The sequence below is a fragment of the Pelodiscus sinensis genome, chromosome 5 (assembly GCF_049634645.1).
Source record: "Pelodiscus sinensis isolate JC-2024 chromosome 5, ASM4963464v1, whole genome shotgun sequence".
In the NCBI taxonomy this organism is placed as follows: domain Eukaryota; kingdom Metazoa; phylum Chordata; order Testudines; family Trionychidae; genus Pelodiscus; species Pelodiscus sinensis.
Genome location: NC_134715.1, coordinates 117,353,526 through 117,369,457, shown reverse-complemented (window position 1 = coordinate 117,369,457; position 15,932 = coordinate 117,353,526). Strand labels below are relative to the sequence as shown.

At 47.9% G+C, this 15,932-nt stretch overlaps 1 protein-coding gene across 2 annotated transcripts in view; it reads left to right on the top strand.

Annotated features, from left to right (window-relative positions):
* The window catches only part of FAM193A (family with sequence similarity 193 member A), a 127,444-nt gene that overhangs the window by 37,455 nt on the left and 74,057 nt on the right, over positions 1–15,932 (top strand). For both annotated transcript variants that reach the window (XM_006134711.4, XM_075930865.1), the window contains one exon: positions 6,735–6,980. In XM_006134711.4, coding sequence (XP_006134773.2) covers positions 6,735–6,980 — 246 coding nt within the window. The remainder of the gene's footprint in view (positions 1–6,734; positions 6,981–15,932) is intronic.

Genomic DNA, 15,932 nt, shown 5'->3' with positions numbered 1-15,932 from the left:
GACCATGATTTTGTAAACAAAGGGCATCTTCTAGATGGACAGCCCTTGAAATGATTACTCTTGCTGTTTTTGTGGTGGTTCTCCTTTAAATAATAGGGTATGTCTACACTACCCTCCTAGTTCGAACTAGGAGGGTAATGTAGGCATACCGCACTTGCAAATGAAGCCCGGGATTTGAATTTCCCGGGCTTCATTTGCATAAGCGGGGAGCTGCCATTTTTAAATCCCCGCTGCTTCGAACCCCGTGCAGCGCGGCTACACGGGACTCGAACTAGGTAGTTCGGACTAGGTTCCTATTCTGAACTACCGTTACTCCTCGTGAAATGAGGTGTACCGGTAGTTCGGAATAGGCACCCTGTTCAAGCATTTGAACTGCATGATTGTTCTTCTTAAACCCTTGTACTCCGAGTGGAGGATAGGTCATCTGCAAGTCTCCTCCACTTTACTCTGTCTTGAGAAACAACTTCTAGCTGACTCTAGTACCCCAGTGTCCTTCAATCTCAGTAGATCTTCTCCACGTTATCCGAGGTCTTCCTCTTTTGCCTTTTCCTTACGAGTTCCATGTGAGAGCTTGATAGACTCTGCTGGATGATGGTTTTCTGAGAGCGTGGCCTAGACATCCCCACTTTATTCTCTTTATTTGAACGTCAAGTGATTCTTCTCCTACTTTGTTTGAGCTCCTCTTTTGTGACAGTCTTGACATTTGATATGAAGGATGTACCTCAGGCATCTCTTTATGAATGACTGTAGCTTGTGATTTTGAAGACTTTTTAGTATGCCAGGTCTCATTATAGAATATAGTCAGATTCTCTTCAGATGTCAGCATTAGGGTATGCATGTTATTGATGCAGTGAGGAAGAGAATAGGGTTACTGGGACACAAATAAGACTGGTCTAGAATCTAGATTGTGATCCTTGTTGTGGCAAAGTGAGTGTGAGATTTAACCATACTTTAACCTTGTGAACTTTGAATATGTTCCCAAAACAGTATTGGTTATTGGTTAATATTGAAGTGTTGGTATTTGACTCTGTGGTTTTTTGTTTTTTGTTTTTAAGCAAATACATAAGGACGTTGAGAAGCTCAAGGGCAGGAGTGGGCAAAATATGGCCTTTGTCAGCTCCTGCCCACCAAATATTCAATTTTTAGCCCACTACGATACTCTGGGCCATCCTGCAGCCCCGTCAGGTCCTTGGGCAGACTCCCTGCTTGCTGCGGCTCCTCCGCCCCTCCCCCCGCTCCGCCACTCAAGACGGATGGCTGCTCAGACCAGCATGTGCGTGCATTTCTGCATGGTGCACCCTTTGGGGGGAGTCACTGCGTGTTGCCCACACCCACAGAGCCAGAAACTGGTGTGCAGGGGAAGGCAAAATACAGAAATCTGCAGCCCCCTGCACTTGTGGTTGTGCCACTCAGAGCTGCATACATTAGCCCCAGCAGCTGGACACTTTGCATGGCATGTGGAGGTGGCAGGCAGGGAGCTTTCCCCAGGATCCTACTTGGTTGCTGGCTGTGAGCCACCTACAGTAACCACCTCTTAACCAGAGCCTGCACCTGGTGCCCATCTGCAGGTCTTACCCTTTGCCCCAGAGCACAATTCGCTCCTATCCCTTGGCACCAAAACACAATTCTCTCCTGCATCCAAACGTTGCACCCCAATTTCGTGCCCCAAATCACAAGCCAAATGCTTTGCACCTCCTACTTTATCTCACCTCCAGATGAGAATTCTCTCATTCACACACACTTTCTCAGGCCTCCCACCTCCTCCTGCACCCCAATCCCCTACCCAGAGCTCCCTCCAATGCCCAACTTCTGTCCCACCCCATACACCCTCTCCATTAATAATATAGAAAAGTGTAATCCTTGACCACTTACCAAATTTTTGGACTGGCCACCTAGCAAAAATTATTCCCCATGCCTATGTTATTGTTGGGTGGTTAAATTCTTTGAAGATTCCATCTGCACTGACTCAGGCTGAAAAGGATGAATAGGACTATCCCTGTAGTTGTTGCTCTCAGCTGCTGCAGGCTGCTACGGTGTAAGTAACTAGAACTGAAAGCAGGGAATCTGTGTCTCCAGTATTATGGGTGGGAGAGAGAATAGGTTCTGGCTCCATGCTTCCAGAACAGGACAATTGCCCATTTTGCCCCTTGCCATGTTGGAGGGCCTGCTTGGGACTGATAGTTGCTGGCATCTGTCTGACTCCCAGTCTCTGTATAGAGGAAAATATAATCAGATCAGATTGGCTGGCGGGGTAGAGACTAGGCCAGTGGGGGAAGTTAAAGATAGACTGGGAACCTGTGATGGTGTTAGTGCAGGGAACTGAGAGCAAGTGGGGAAAATGGAAATTGAATGAGGAGACTGAGACTGGACGTGTGAGGGAAGGAAGATTAGCACTGACTAGATGGGCAAAAGTGGTCAGGCTTGCAGGAGGAGGGTCTGGGTCCGCTAGAGAAGACTCCCTTCCATAGTCTTTACTCGAATGCAAGATTCTGCAGTTAAAGATTCCTCCATTGTTATGAATTCCCAATGCAATGCTGTAACCAAAAGAGTTAATGTGATCCTTGGTAGCATAAACAGGAGTTTTGAGTTTGAGCTGAGAACTTCTGTATTTTTCCTCTGTATTTGGGATTATGCCTGCTTCTAGAAGACTGTCTCCAGTTTTGGTACCGACAATTCAAAAAGGATGTTAACATTGTGTAGGATTCAAAGAAAAACCATGAGAATGTTTAAAGGATTAGAAAACATGCCTTATAGTGATGGACTCTAGGGGTATGTCTAAACTATACCCCTCTGTTGGCGGAGGGATGTAAATTAGACGCATCGGACGTGCAAACGAAGCTGGGATTTAAATATCCCGTGCTTCATTTGCATATTGGCGGCCGCAGCTTTTTTTGAAACGGGGCTTTTTAAAAAGAAGGGCAGTTTAGACGGGGCGTTTTCAACAGAAATGCCCCGTTTCGAAAGATCCTGTACTCACTCACTGACGAGTACAGGATCTTTCAAAATGGGGCATTTCTGTTGAAAACACCCCGTCTAAATTGCCTTTTTTTTTTTAAAAGCCCCGTTTCAAAAAAAGCGGCGGATGCCAATATGCAAATGAAGTGTAGGCTACTTAAATCCCAGCTTCCTTTGCACTTTTGATGCGTCTAATTTATATCCGTCTGCCGACAGAGGGGTGTAGTTTAGATGTGCCCTAGGAGTTCAGTCTATTTAGTTTAATAGAGAGCAAGTTATGGGATGATGACAGAGTATCTAGATTGGTAACAAATACTTAATACTAGGCTTCAGTCTAGCAGAGAAAGATATAACAAGATATAAATGGCTGGAAGTTTAAGCTCAAAAAATTCAAAATTGAAATGACACACATTTTGAACAAGAGGCAAGGAGTCCTGTGGCACCTTATAGACTAACCACAGTGTTGGAGCATAAGCTTTCGTGGGCAAAGACCCACTTCGTCAGATGCAAATTCAAACTAACACAGCTACACCTCTCCTATTTTGAACAGTTTAGATAACAAACTATTGGAACAATTTACCATGAGTCAAGATTTTTAGATCAAGATTGGATGTTTTTCTAGAAGATATGCTCTAGGAATTTATTTTAGGAAATCCCTATGTACAGGAGATGTAGTGATCACAGTAGTCCCTACTGGTCTTGAAATTTGACCAGGTAGGAGAATTGAAGCTTGACTCTAGACTACAGCTTTGAACAATTAGTACTCAGTTGATGGGGCCTTTCTGATATATCCCATTTTATACACTATTTTTGGATAGTGCACAATAGGCATTTTATTGCTGGAAACTTGGTCCTCTTTATACCCACTGTCCTGAGGATGGTCTGGAGGAGAATGGAATACAGGCAGTCCCCGAATTATGCGGATCCGACTTATGTCGGATCCGCAGTTACGAACGGGGCTGCCCCGAAGTACACGGACTGCGGGACCTCGCGGTCCCGCCGCCCGTGTACTCCGGGCGAGAAAAGCTGCTCCGCGTCTCCCTGGTCTGCAGACCAGAAAGACGCGGAGCAAAGCCGCTGCCCGAGCCGCCCCCCTCCCCGCGGCTTTGCAAAGCCTCGGGGGGGGGGGGGGGGGGGGGCTCGGGCAGCGGGGCAACCCAGGTGCGCCTGGGCTGCTCTGCTGCCGGCTTCCCCAGACTTTGCAAAGCTGCGGGGGGTGGCCTAGGGCAGCGGGGCACCCCAGGCACTCCTGGGCTTCTCCGCTGCCGGCTTCCCCAGACTTTGCAAAGCCGCGGGGGGGCTCGGGCAGCGGGGCAACCCAGGCACGCCTGGGCTGCTTCGCTGCCGGCTTCCCCGAGGCTTTGCAAAGCCGCGGGGGGGGGGGGGGGGGGCTCGGGCAGCGGGGCAACCCAGGTGCGCCTGGGCTGCTTCGCTGCCGGCTTCCCCAGACTTTGCAAAGCTGCGGGGGGTGGGCTCGGGCAGCGGGGCACCCCAGGCACTCCTGGGCTTCTCCGCTGCCGGCTTCCCCAGACTTTGCAAAGCCGCGGGGGGACTCGGGCAGCGGGGCAACCCAGGAACGCCTGGGCTGCATCGCTGCCGGCTTCCCCGAGGCTTTGCAAAGCCGCGGGGGGGCTCGGGCAGCGGGGCAACCCAGGCACGCCTGGGCTGCATCGCTGCCGGCTTCCCCGAGGCTTTGCAAAGCCGCGGGGGGGCTCGGGCAGCGGGGCAACCCAGGCGCGCCTGGGCTGCTCCGCTGCCGGCTTCCCCAGACTTTGCAAAGCTGCGGGGGGGCTCGGGCAGCGGGGCAACCCAGGCGCGCTTGGGCTGCTTCGCTGCCGGCTTCCCCAGACTTTGCAAAGCCGCGGGGGGGCTCGGGCAGCGGGGCAACCCAGGCACGCCTGGGCTTCTCCGCTGCCGGCTTCCCCGAGGCTTTGCAAAGCCGCGGGGGGGCTCGGGCAACCCAGGCGCGCCTGGGCTGCTCCACTGCCGGCTTCCCCAGACTTTGCAAAGCCGCGGAGGGGCTCAGGCAGCGAGGCAGCCCAGGCCGCCTGGGCTGCTCTGCTGCCGGCTTCCCCGAGGCTTTGCAAAGCCGCGGGGAAAGCCGGCAGCGGGACAGCCCAGACGCCCTGCGGCTGTCCCGCTGCCGGCGTCCTCAGAGGCTTTGCTCCCCGTCTCCCTGGTCTGCTGGTCTGCAGCAGACCAGGGAGACTGGGAGCAAAACCGCGGAGGACCCAGGCGGCAGGACCACGGTGCGTCTCGGTCCGCCGCCCGCGTCTTCCTGGTCTGCTGGGGTGGGAGGGGCGCAGCTAGTATGCCCCCCCCCCCCCCCCCCAGCAGACTAGGCTTTTCTCTGGACGCCTGTGGCAGAGCAGCTGGGGCGCTGCCGGTTGGTCCCGCAGCGCCGCTCTGGGCGCTACTGGACGAACCCAGCAGCACCACAGCTGCTCTGGTCCTGATTCAGCCGCTGCTGGTCAGTTTCAGCAGCGGCTGAATCAGGACGCCTGGGGCAAAGCAAATGGGGTGCTGCTGGGTTGGTCCAGTAGCGCCGAGGAGTGGCGCTACTGGAGCAACCCAGCAGCACCCCAGCTGCTCTGCCCCAGGCGTCCTGATTTAGCCGCTGCTGAAACTGACCAGCGCTGACTACAGGAAGCCCAAGGCAGAGTCGCTCTGCCTCGGGCTTCCTGGAATCAGCTGCTGATCAGTTTCAGCAGCAGCTGACTTGGGGACGCTTGGGGTTCTTAAGTTGATTCTGTGGCTGAATCTGGACGCCAGTTCCGACTTACATACAGATTCAATTTAAGAACAAACCTACATTCCCTATCTTTTACGTAACCCTGGGACTGCCTGTAGCTTAAATGCTAAGGTGACTTCATTCTAAAGCAGTTTGGGATCCTCTTTTGATGTAGTGTTTATAGACAAGTTAGTTAAAAGTGTTTGGGTCATAAACTGCTGCTGAAAGAGCAGCTAGGCCATAAGCAGAAAAGATGAGGGAAGAAGTCTGAAGAGCCATTTACTATATTTTCTTAATTTCTTTCTCTGTAAAATAAAAAACAGTAATAAACATTGAAAATAGAGAGAGAAATGTAATTTTCGCTGCTATTTTAACTTCTACTTTTAATTATTTAATAAAGGAAAGCTGTAGTCCATGCTTTCAAAAAAGAAATGTGTAGTTACGGAGCCTTATTCATAATAGCAAAATTAATAATCCCCTTCCAGGATCTGTTAGTAGGATATTCAGCGTTAGGTTTCAATGTATCCAAAGCATGCATCAAGCATTGTTGCAACTACAGGCAGTCCCCGGGTTACATGGATCCGACTTGCATCGGATCCCTACTTACAAACGGGGTGAGGCAACCCCGCACTAGCTGCTTCCCCCCAGCAGACCAGGGAGACGCGAAGCTAGCACCCTCCCCCCAGCAGACCAGGGAGACGCGAAGCTAGCGCCCCCCCCCCCCCTCCCCAGCAGACCAGGGAGACGTGGAGCGGCTTTTCTCAGCAGACGCCTCAGCTTGAGAATAAAGGACTGAGGGAAGTGAGATGTGGGAGAATAAAACTGAGCTCTGGAGAAATGTTTGGCTAGAGTTTCCCCTACAGTATGTACCAGTTCCGACTTACATACAAATTCAACTTAAGAACAAACCTACAGTCCCTATCTTGTACGTAACCCGGGGACTGCCTGTACTGAATATTTTGTAGCATAAGAAATGTAAAGGTGACGTTTTTGTCTGTTAAGCTTGGAAATAACTAGTTACATGTCTATTTATATGGTTTTTTTATAGACTCCATTCACCTTTGGCTTGGGTCAAAGGGCACCATATACAACTGGCGAGCATTGTCTTCTTTGTAGAAGTGAACGGAAAGATACCTCGCTTTCAGAAAGTGGAATTAAAAATTCTAGCAAAACAGCACTTTCTACATCTCCAAAAGCAAATAGTATGCTGCATCTTCCTTTGTGGGTGTGTCCAGATTGTCGACGAACTGTCGAGAAGGAGGAGAGGCATGCCACGCTAGAGCAATCTCTTGTGGTAAGTTTTAGTAAATGAGTTGACTAAATTGAGAGGGTGCCATCATGTGCTGGATGCTTGGGGTTTGTGTGTGTGTGGGGGGGGGGGCGGGGGTGTGGTTAATCCATGTAATACTAATTTGTGGGGGAATAATGTTCTAGAAATGAAACTGAAAGTTTTACCTGGTTGACTAGCTTTGAAAACGAGTCTCTTAAGAACATTCTGGGCTATAAAATAGAGCAGGGGTGGGAAATAATTTTGATTTTGGTAAGTGGTCAAGGGACACACATTTCTGTGGAGGGAGTGTGGGGTCTGGGATGTAGGTTGGGTGAAGAAAGGAGCTTGGGGTAGGGAATTAGGGTGCAGGAAGGGATTTGGGGTCTGGGAAGGAATTTGAGTGAAGGAGGGCAGGGATTTGGAGCAATCAAATTTTTGTATTGCTCCGCTCCAGCTCCTCTCCGCCTCAAATTAATTTTTAACTAAATAAAAAAGTGCACACTAAAAAACCATTATTTTTATTCAAAGTTTTAAAACAGTTTAAATGTCATCAATGATACAAACTAGAATAATTCATAATTCAATCTAAAAAATTATTGCAGCAATCAAGTCACCTTTCATAGCCTGCTGCAGATCATTTAAAATTAACTTTAATGCCAAAAACAGTCGCTCTACACTAGCTTGAGTTGTTGGCATGCTCGAAGCAATTCTACAGGCAGCCTGGAATGCAATATGGGTAAACTTAACTTTTAGTCTACCAAATAGACTCCATTGCCTCACAATCTTCCCGAAAGTTTCTCTCGAATAATGCTTCATTACAATTATGAATCTCAGAAACTTGCCGGCGTCTGTCTTGTTTATCCAATTCCTTTTTGAAGTCTTCATCTTCTGAAGAATTTGTGCTTGAATTACCTCCATTTCCCTGTGATGGTTGAAGATGTCTCAGGGATGGAGGCTCGAAAAAGTTAAGAATGGAGATGGAAGTTTGAGAACAGCCTGTTATTTCTGAAGGATGTGAACTTTCCGAAACCGCAAATTCGATTGTTGATGACTCCTTTTGTTGTTTCGTTTTCTTCAACCTCTTTTTCTGAGTTCAAGTGTAGCAATAGATTTTGTTTTTCGAGTTGTCGAGCAATATCAAGGAGCCCTTCCTTTGCCTTCGGTATTTCCCTTGAGGTAAGAAGAATCCGATACCATGGGTCAACATAAACTCCAGCAAGGAAATGAATATTGTCAAAAAGCTTCTCTTCGTATTTCTGCATGGAGGATGGAATTCCTTCTGCAATTTGTCCACCATTTTCTTGCAAGAATTTTGACAGTTTTCGCCATTGCTTCATTAAAACTCCTGGGGTTACATTGACAGCTTGAAGATTCACAGTTGTTTGGTTTGGCTTTGCCAAGAGGTCTCGCAGGTTCTTCACTTAGTCTCATTCAGCTTTTTTTAACTTGAGTTCTCTTGTTCCAGCAGCAGCCACTTGTTTACAGTAAGATTGAAAAATGAGAAGCTGATCAATCATCGCAAATGTTGAACCCCAGCGAGTCACAGTATCCAATGATTGTGTTACCCCATGTAGATCAAGCAGAACACTTCGAATACTTGGGGTTCGTAGTTTGACAACGACTTGTCAAATTTTTGCTAGAAATTTCTTCATGTTCTTTGTTCAGTCCATCCCAGATTGCCAACTGAAGAGTGTGAATACCACACCTCATCAGTTGGACTTTTGAGTTGTTCTCATGAAGACATGTTGGAAGTATGAGGCTCTGGTCATTAACCCATTACACAGCAGCATCCATGTTGAGTTCGATTTCATCCATTCCTTTAGTTCCTTCATCAGGCAAAATAGCTTCAGTTCTGTCCACATCCCTGTTCTCAGAGGTAGAAATGGTTTAATTGTCTTCGCTGAAATTTTTGACGTCACACGTCATGTTTGCTGCATTGTCAACGCAGGTGCTCAGCACTTGCATTTCACTGATCCCAAATTTTTCTAAAATAGCTTTTACTTGACTTTTCACGTAGGAAGAATTGTGATGCCCTTCAGTGTCAATTATGTCCAAGGTTTTTACCACAGCTTTATCTTTTCCTTTTTCATAGTACAGTAAACTTCCGATAATCCGGCACCTTTAGGACCCAGGGGGTGCCGGATTATCAGATATGCCGGACTATCAGAAGGGGGGGCTATCGGGGTCTGGAGTGGGGTGGGAGGGGATGCCACCCCATATCCCTCATAGCCCCCCCTTACGATAGTCTGGCTCTGCCCCAGGCATCCCTGATTCAGCCGCTGCTGGTCAGTTTCAGCAGCAGCTGAATCGGGGATGCCTACAATAGAGCAGCTGGGGTGCTGCTGGGTTGGTCCCAGCGCCGAGGGGCGGCGTTACGGCACCAACCCAGCAGCACTCCAGCTGCTCTTGGGGACGCTTGGGACAGAGCAGCTGGAGTACTGCCCGGTTGGTCCCGTAGCGCTGCCCCTCGGCGCTGCGGGACCAACCCAGCAGGACCCCAGCTGCTCTGCCCCAGGGGTCCCCAGGTCAGCCACTGCTGAAACAGATCAGAGGCTGATTCCAGGAAGCCCCGGGCAGAGCAGCTCTGCACTGGGCTTCCTGGAATCAGCCGCTGATCTGTTTCAGCAGCGGCTGACCTGGGGACCCCTGGGGCAGAGCAGCTGGGGTCCTGCCGGGTTGTCTCGCAGCGCCGTCCTTTGGCGCTGCGGGACCAACCTGGCAGCACTCCAGCTGCTCTGCCTCAGGCGTCCCCAAGAGCAGCTGCGGTGCTGCCAGGCTGGTCCCGCAGCCCCGAGGGGCAGTGCTACGAGACCAACCCGGCAGCACCCCACCTGCTCTGCTCCCGGCTTCCCTGATTCAGCTGCTGGTCAGTTTCAGCAGCAGCTGAATGGGAGAAGCCTGTCCGGCTGCCCCAGCACTTCTGGATTCCTGATGGTGCCGGACCATCAGGAGTCCCGGAGCATTGGATGCCGGACTAATGGAGTTTTACTGTACTGAGCATTGATTGCAAGAAAATTTCTGTTTTCACAGGTTGCCGCATCCATTTTCAGGTAGCACAATTTTTGCTCTAAAGCTTTCTTCAGCTCTTCATGACCAGTCTCAGCTGTGCTGACAACTAAATGACGAACCGCATCGTGCCCCATTGAAATACCAACCTGCCAACTCATTTCACCTGCAATTTTTTGGAATCCTTTGTTTAGCCTGAAGGTAGTGAGCAGTGTTGAACTCAAGCAAACCATTTCCATCAGCCCTTCACGGAAAGTATTGGCATCCATGGTGACTGTAACCTTTGAGGACTTCAAATATGAGTCAGTTTTGTTTGCTCAATTTTGGGTTTCTTTTCAGATGAAGTGCTGCAAAAAATCTTTTCTCCGGGAGTTTTCAAAGAGCCAGATGAACGTCGTTTAGCCATGTCAACTTTCTGTTTTGCCTCATCTTCCTGGTCCTTCTTTGTAACCAGAGCCACGTTGTTTTCAGGATGGTTACGTTTTACATCCCGCCAGAGGTTGACATTTTTCACGGCACTTGCTTCAGTTGTCTTGAAGCTACATGGTTTGAGCTCACCATTCACTTCCTTTTCCACCTTCCACGTTGCTGATTTCTTCTTTGCTTTTCCCAAAAGCCCAAATTTGGGCTTTTCAAATTCAAAAGTAAATACGTCATTGAGATCCTTTTCCTTAAATCGGCTCTTAATCATGGGGAGCAGATTTGAGTTGTTGTTGTTTTTGTTGTTGAAGGCATGGCCAAATATTCTTGTGCTGCTACCGCATCCAAATGTTTCTTATTATGATCTTTGAAAAGCAATGAACAAAAGCATTACATTTTTTTTGTAGTATACCTGGTTGTGGTATCTTAACCACTTAAGGTACTTCGAATTTATTTTGCCTTTTCTGGACAAAAATGATCACATTTTCTTTTTACACAAAATTATTATTGAAGTATATTTTAATATTTTAACATATTTCTTGCATTTTTAATGAAGTAAGAAGTATTTTAAATATACATAATTCATATACATTTTTATTTATAAATTGCAAGTTAGTTTCTCTTATGAAATTTTGCAGTAAAAGTATTCAAAATATTTTCCAAGTTTTTAATTAATATCTCAAATGCTTTAATATAGATATATCAATGAAATTTGTATGTGCTGTAGTGCTAGTACATGCTATTGCTGTTCTACAACATTAATTGTTGGAAAGTAACGAGGCTACACGTTACAAGGTTGAAAATAAACACATACTAATCTAACTAATCTATGCGAGTACATACTCGCCTAACCTTGGCACAAGGTTGGGAGCAGTCTGCAGTGTTGCTGGATGTCTGATAAATATCTGATTCTTTAATAAAACATATCGCCAAAAAACATTGTAATTTTGTATCTGTACATTAAATCTTGATTTCAGCTGAAGTGAGAATAACTGTGACATATTACGTAAAGTGGTAAAGTAGATGTTGATATCAATTGTTATACAATCTGAAACTTTTTGGCACCTTTAGGACTTTCTTGCTAAAATATCATTCATTTTGGATTGAAAATGAGGGAAAAAAAAAAAACTGGAGCAGTGGAGCAGTCAAGATTTTCTGTGCTCCGGCTCTGCTCCAGCTCCGGGTAAAAACCTGCACTTCAACCGCTCTGCACTCCAGCTCCAGGCCCCGCTCCAAAGACCTGAAAGAGGGGGTTGTGACCTGAGGTAGAGGATTAGGGTGCAGCAAGTGGGCACAGAGTCTGGGAGGGGATTGTGACTAGGGTCAGGGGTGCAGAAAGGGGTTCAGGGGTTTGGATTGTGACTTAGGTCAGGGGGATAGGGTTCCAGGTGCAGGCTCAGGTGGGGAAGTGTTTACCTTAGGAGGCTTCCAGCCAGCAGCCCGGTGGGACCCTGGGACAGACTCCCTGCCTGCTGTGTCGCACATGCCACTCAAAGCAGCCACCTGCTGGGGCAAAGAGCTGTCAATGTGTCTTTTTACATGGTATGCAGCCAGCAAACACTTGTACTTGCTGCAGCCACACATTCGGTATACTAGTTTGAGACTTAATATGTAATGCTTAAACTTTAATAACCTTCCTTTTTAAATAGTAGCTCATGTACCCAAGTAATATCGGATCAATGCATATATACCATGGAGAAATATTATTACAGTTGTTTTGAGTCTGTTGTCCACAAATTCCTGATGGTTTGTAGACTATATCTTAAACTTTCCAAAAGGTCTTTGCATCTCTATTTGAAATTTTTTAGTGGTCTGCTAATGAAAAGAGGTTGAAAACAATTGTATTGAATATAAGAAATTGAATGAAGGATGCAGAAAAAACCTTAAGAAGTTAGTATTATGAGCAAAATTTCTACCAGATCATGGAACCAAATTTTTATAAATGTCCCATATTTTAGATTAGAATGGAATTCTGTAAGACTTCCAACCACCTTGATAAAGAAGGGGCATCTGTTAGTAAGTCAATAAGCTGGTTTCAGAGTAGTGTTCTGTACTTCTACAAAAGGAATCTAACTCAGCTTAGTTGTACTGTGAGTTTTAAGTTAATGAGCTAGACCTAAGCATATTTTACCCATATTAACCATAAACAGTGTTTGATGTTGTGGCGTAGTGGGGGTGCTGTCTTCTTTGTAACCCGGTGCCCCCTGTTCCCCCTCCCCCCCGCGCTGTGACGTGAGATTCTCGCTGACTCTCTCAAATGTGTATTAACCCAGACACCTATGCTCAGCCTCCCAGGGAGAGAGACAAAGGGAGGAAGGTGGAGATCAACACCTGGCTGGTGGGCAGGGCCTGGGAGGGAGGCAGTTGTGGTCAGGGAAGCAGAAAGAGAACAGACTAGGGAGGGGGCTAGATTTGGAAGGGCCCGGTCTCCCCCATCTCAAGGGGGGGTGTTGAGGCTTCCTAGCCCTGGTTACTGTGACCAGATTACGTCTATGCTGTGCTGTACCCTGGAGAAGCAATAAACTCCCTCAATTCTACTGGCTGGCGGAGTCAGTTCTTGCCACTACGGGGGTGCAGAAGTCAGGGAGACCTCAACACTCCGTCACAGATGTACTTGTCGTTAAATGTTGGTTAATGAGATGACCAGGAGTTAGTTGAGTAGACCAGGGCTACTCGACACGTGCCCCATAGGCTGCGGGCAGCACGCAGCCTGTTAATTTGTGGCCTGCAGTGTGGTTTGGGTTTATGCCGGGCTCAACACATGGCCGCAGGTGGGATCCTTTGAACATGGCCTCCACTGGGAACACATTCCATAATGGCGAGTCAATATAATGGTTTTCTGTTGAAATGAGTTTTAGTAGTTAAATTCCTGGACTGTTATTGCTCCTTAAAAGTGCTGTTGTATGGGTGGAATTCGGGTAAATATTGCATGTTATTAATATCAGCAGAACTGACTTAAATGGGGCCTGCATATTGTGTCGTCATCTTAAACCCTTGTACTCTGAGTGGAGCATAAGTCATCGACAAATGTCCCCCACTTCACTCTGTCTTGAGGAAAAAACTTCTAGCTGACTTGAGGAGTACCCCAGTTGTTGTCCTTCTGTTTCAGTAAATCTCCTTCAGTTTCACGTTGTCCAAGGTCTTCCTCTTGTTTGCGTTTTCCATGTGAATGCTTGACTGACTGTACTGGATGATGGTTTTCTGAGAGTGTGGCCTACGCATCCCCACTTTCATGTTGTGTAGTCTTGCCTTAATCTTTGTATTCATGCCCGACTGTGTGAATGAAGTATTTGCATATATTGGCAAATGTATTTGCATGTATATGTAACCACACTTAAGTTGCGACCCTTGGCATATGCCATGAGTATCAGTGTGGCCCCTGGGGCTTCCAAAGTCAAATAGCCCTGCCCAAGATTGATCCGCTTCAGGGAGGAGGTATCTCAATTCTAGGCATTTCTTAAAAGTTGCAGAAAACAGAGAGTTCAAAGGACAGTCTTGGCCAAGTCATAACGAGTTGACATTTTTTCTAAATTCAGCCTGGAAAAAAAAAATTAGAGCCAAGATAAACAATGTACCACTGAATTTTGAAGAATGATCTCTAAGAAGCTGAAAGCAAATTTTATTGAACTACAGGTAATCCAGATCAGTGATTCCCACCATTTTTTATACCACAGACCAGCAAACCCATTCACAAACTTTTGGCAGACTAGTAACATTTTATTTGTACATTTGCATATTCATTATGATAATTAATAAGTAAGGGTTCATGTGTTATTTTACATTGTATTGGGGTGGGTGGGTGTGTGTGTGTGTGTGTGTGTGTACAGATACATGTAATTGTCATGGATCAGAGTTTGGAGATACCTACAACACTAAAAAAAATTCTGTTAAAAGAATACTTTCCTTTCTTATGTTGAGCCGTTAACATCTATGTAAAATTAGTTTAAAATGTAATCATGCAGTTATCATAAGCTAGGCCTTTTGTTCTGCCTGCAGCTAGATGTAATAGCGTAGTCGATAAACCAGTAAGCAAAAGCTTATAGGTTATTGCTTCAGACTACATGCATTTCCCCCCTGCCTAGCCATTAAAGTTTTTAGTAGGCTGACCAGCAACTCAGCTCAGTCCTGGATCATGGTGGGTCCGGGACCTACCCTCTCAGCGGCTCTGCATTTTAAGTGTATTAAGAGCTAGGCAGGCAGGCAGCCTGTCTCAGTTCCGGCTCACACCTGGTCTGGGAGTTCAACCCCCTGCTCCTTGACAGGGTCTGCTACCACCCTGTGCTGCTGCCTCAGTATCAGAGGCAGTAGCATGGGGCGATAGGCAGCCGGTCCATGAGGGGAGCTGTTTTTTAAACTGGTTCCTCTCACGGACCAGCTCCCGCCTGGCAACCTGCACTGCTGCCTCTCATAGAGAAGCAGCAGTGCGGAGTGACAGGGGGCTCCTTGGGAGTGGAGCTATAGAGCACTAACTGCCAGCCCCACCTCCGGGGACTATAGAATAGTCGAGTAACCAATCAGAATTCATGAGGTTAATCAGTTAACCAGTATTTAACATCCCTATCTGCCGCCAAGAGGGAAATAAGTTAGACACCTCCAACTCTGCTCTGTCCCCATCTCACTGCACTAGTCCCCGCCCCTGGAGAGAGGGAGATGTGCACAACTAGGCCCCCCAGACTGCATGCCCTACCCATGAACCATGCCCTACCCATGAACCATAGCCTACCTGGAACCCCTGGGGAAGTTAGGAGCAGCTGCAGCATGAGAAGCCAGGATGCTTCCACCTGTCTCCAGGACCAGAGGATGCATGTGGGGCAGGCAAGAAGGTCTCATCTCCACAGGGGGCCTCTGTCAGCAGCCAGGGCCCGCTGGCAGTTCCTCGGTGGCTCCCTCAGCAACAGAAGTGTCCATCCCGCCCTAGTTGTGCTGCTGTTCTGGCAGGCAGAGAGAAGTTGGACTAAACACTGCAGTATGTCGCAGCCCAGCAGCGAGTGGGTCACGACCCAGCACTGGTCTACAGACTAGCAGTTGAGAACCACTGATCCAGATGATCCACTGGCCACTGTCAGAAGACAGGATACTGGGCTGGATGGACCAGTGTGGCATTTCCGTGGAGCCTGGGATCAGCTGGGGATTCCCCAGCTTGACCCCAGGTTCTGGGGAAATGCTGTGAGGAGCCTGGGATCAGCTGGAGAGTCCTCAACTGACCCTGGCTCCACATAGCATTTCAAATCGGCAGCGCAGCATGGAGCCTAGGGTCAGCTCAGAGTCCCCCACTAACCCAGGGATCCATGCTGCGCTGCCGATTTGAAATGCCGGGAGCCCCTGCTGGGAACTCTTGTACATTTCGAAGCTGGCACACCACATGCAGCCTGGAGTCAGCAGGACTTCCTGCTGTCCCTGGGCTGCACGTAGAGTTCCACATGCCTCCTTTGAAATGCACAAGAGCCCCTGATGGGCTAGTCAAGTTGTTGATGCAAATTCCTTCGACTACTTGACTAGTCAGTTAACTGTTACTTAACATCCTTATTCTGCATCCAGCCTCCCACACCT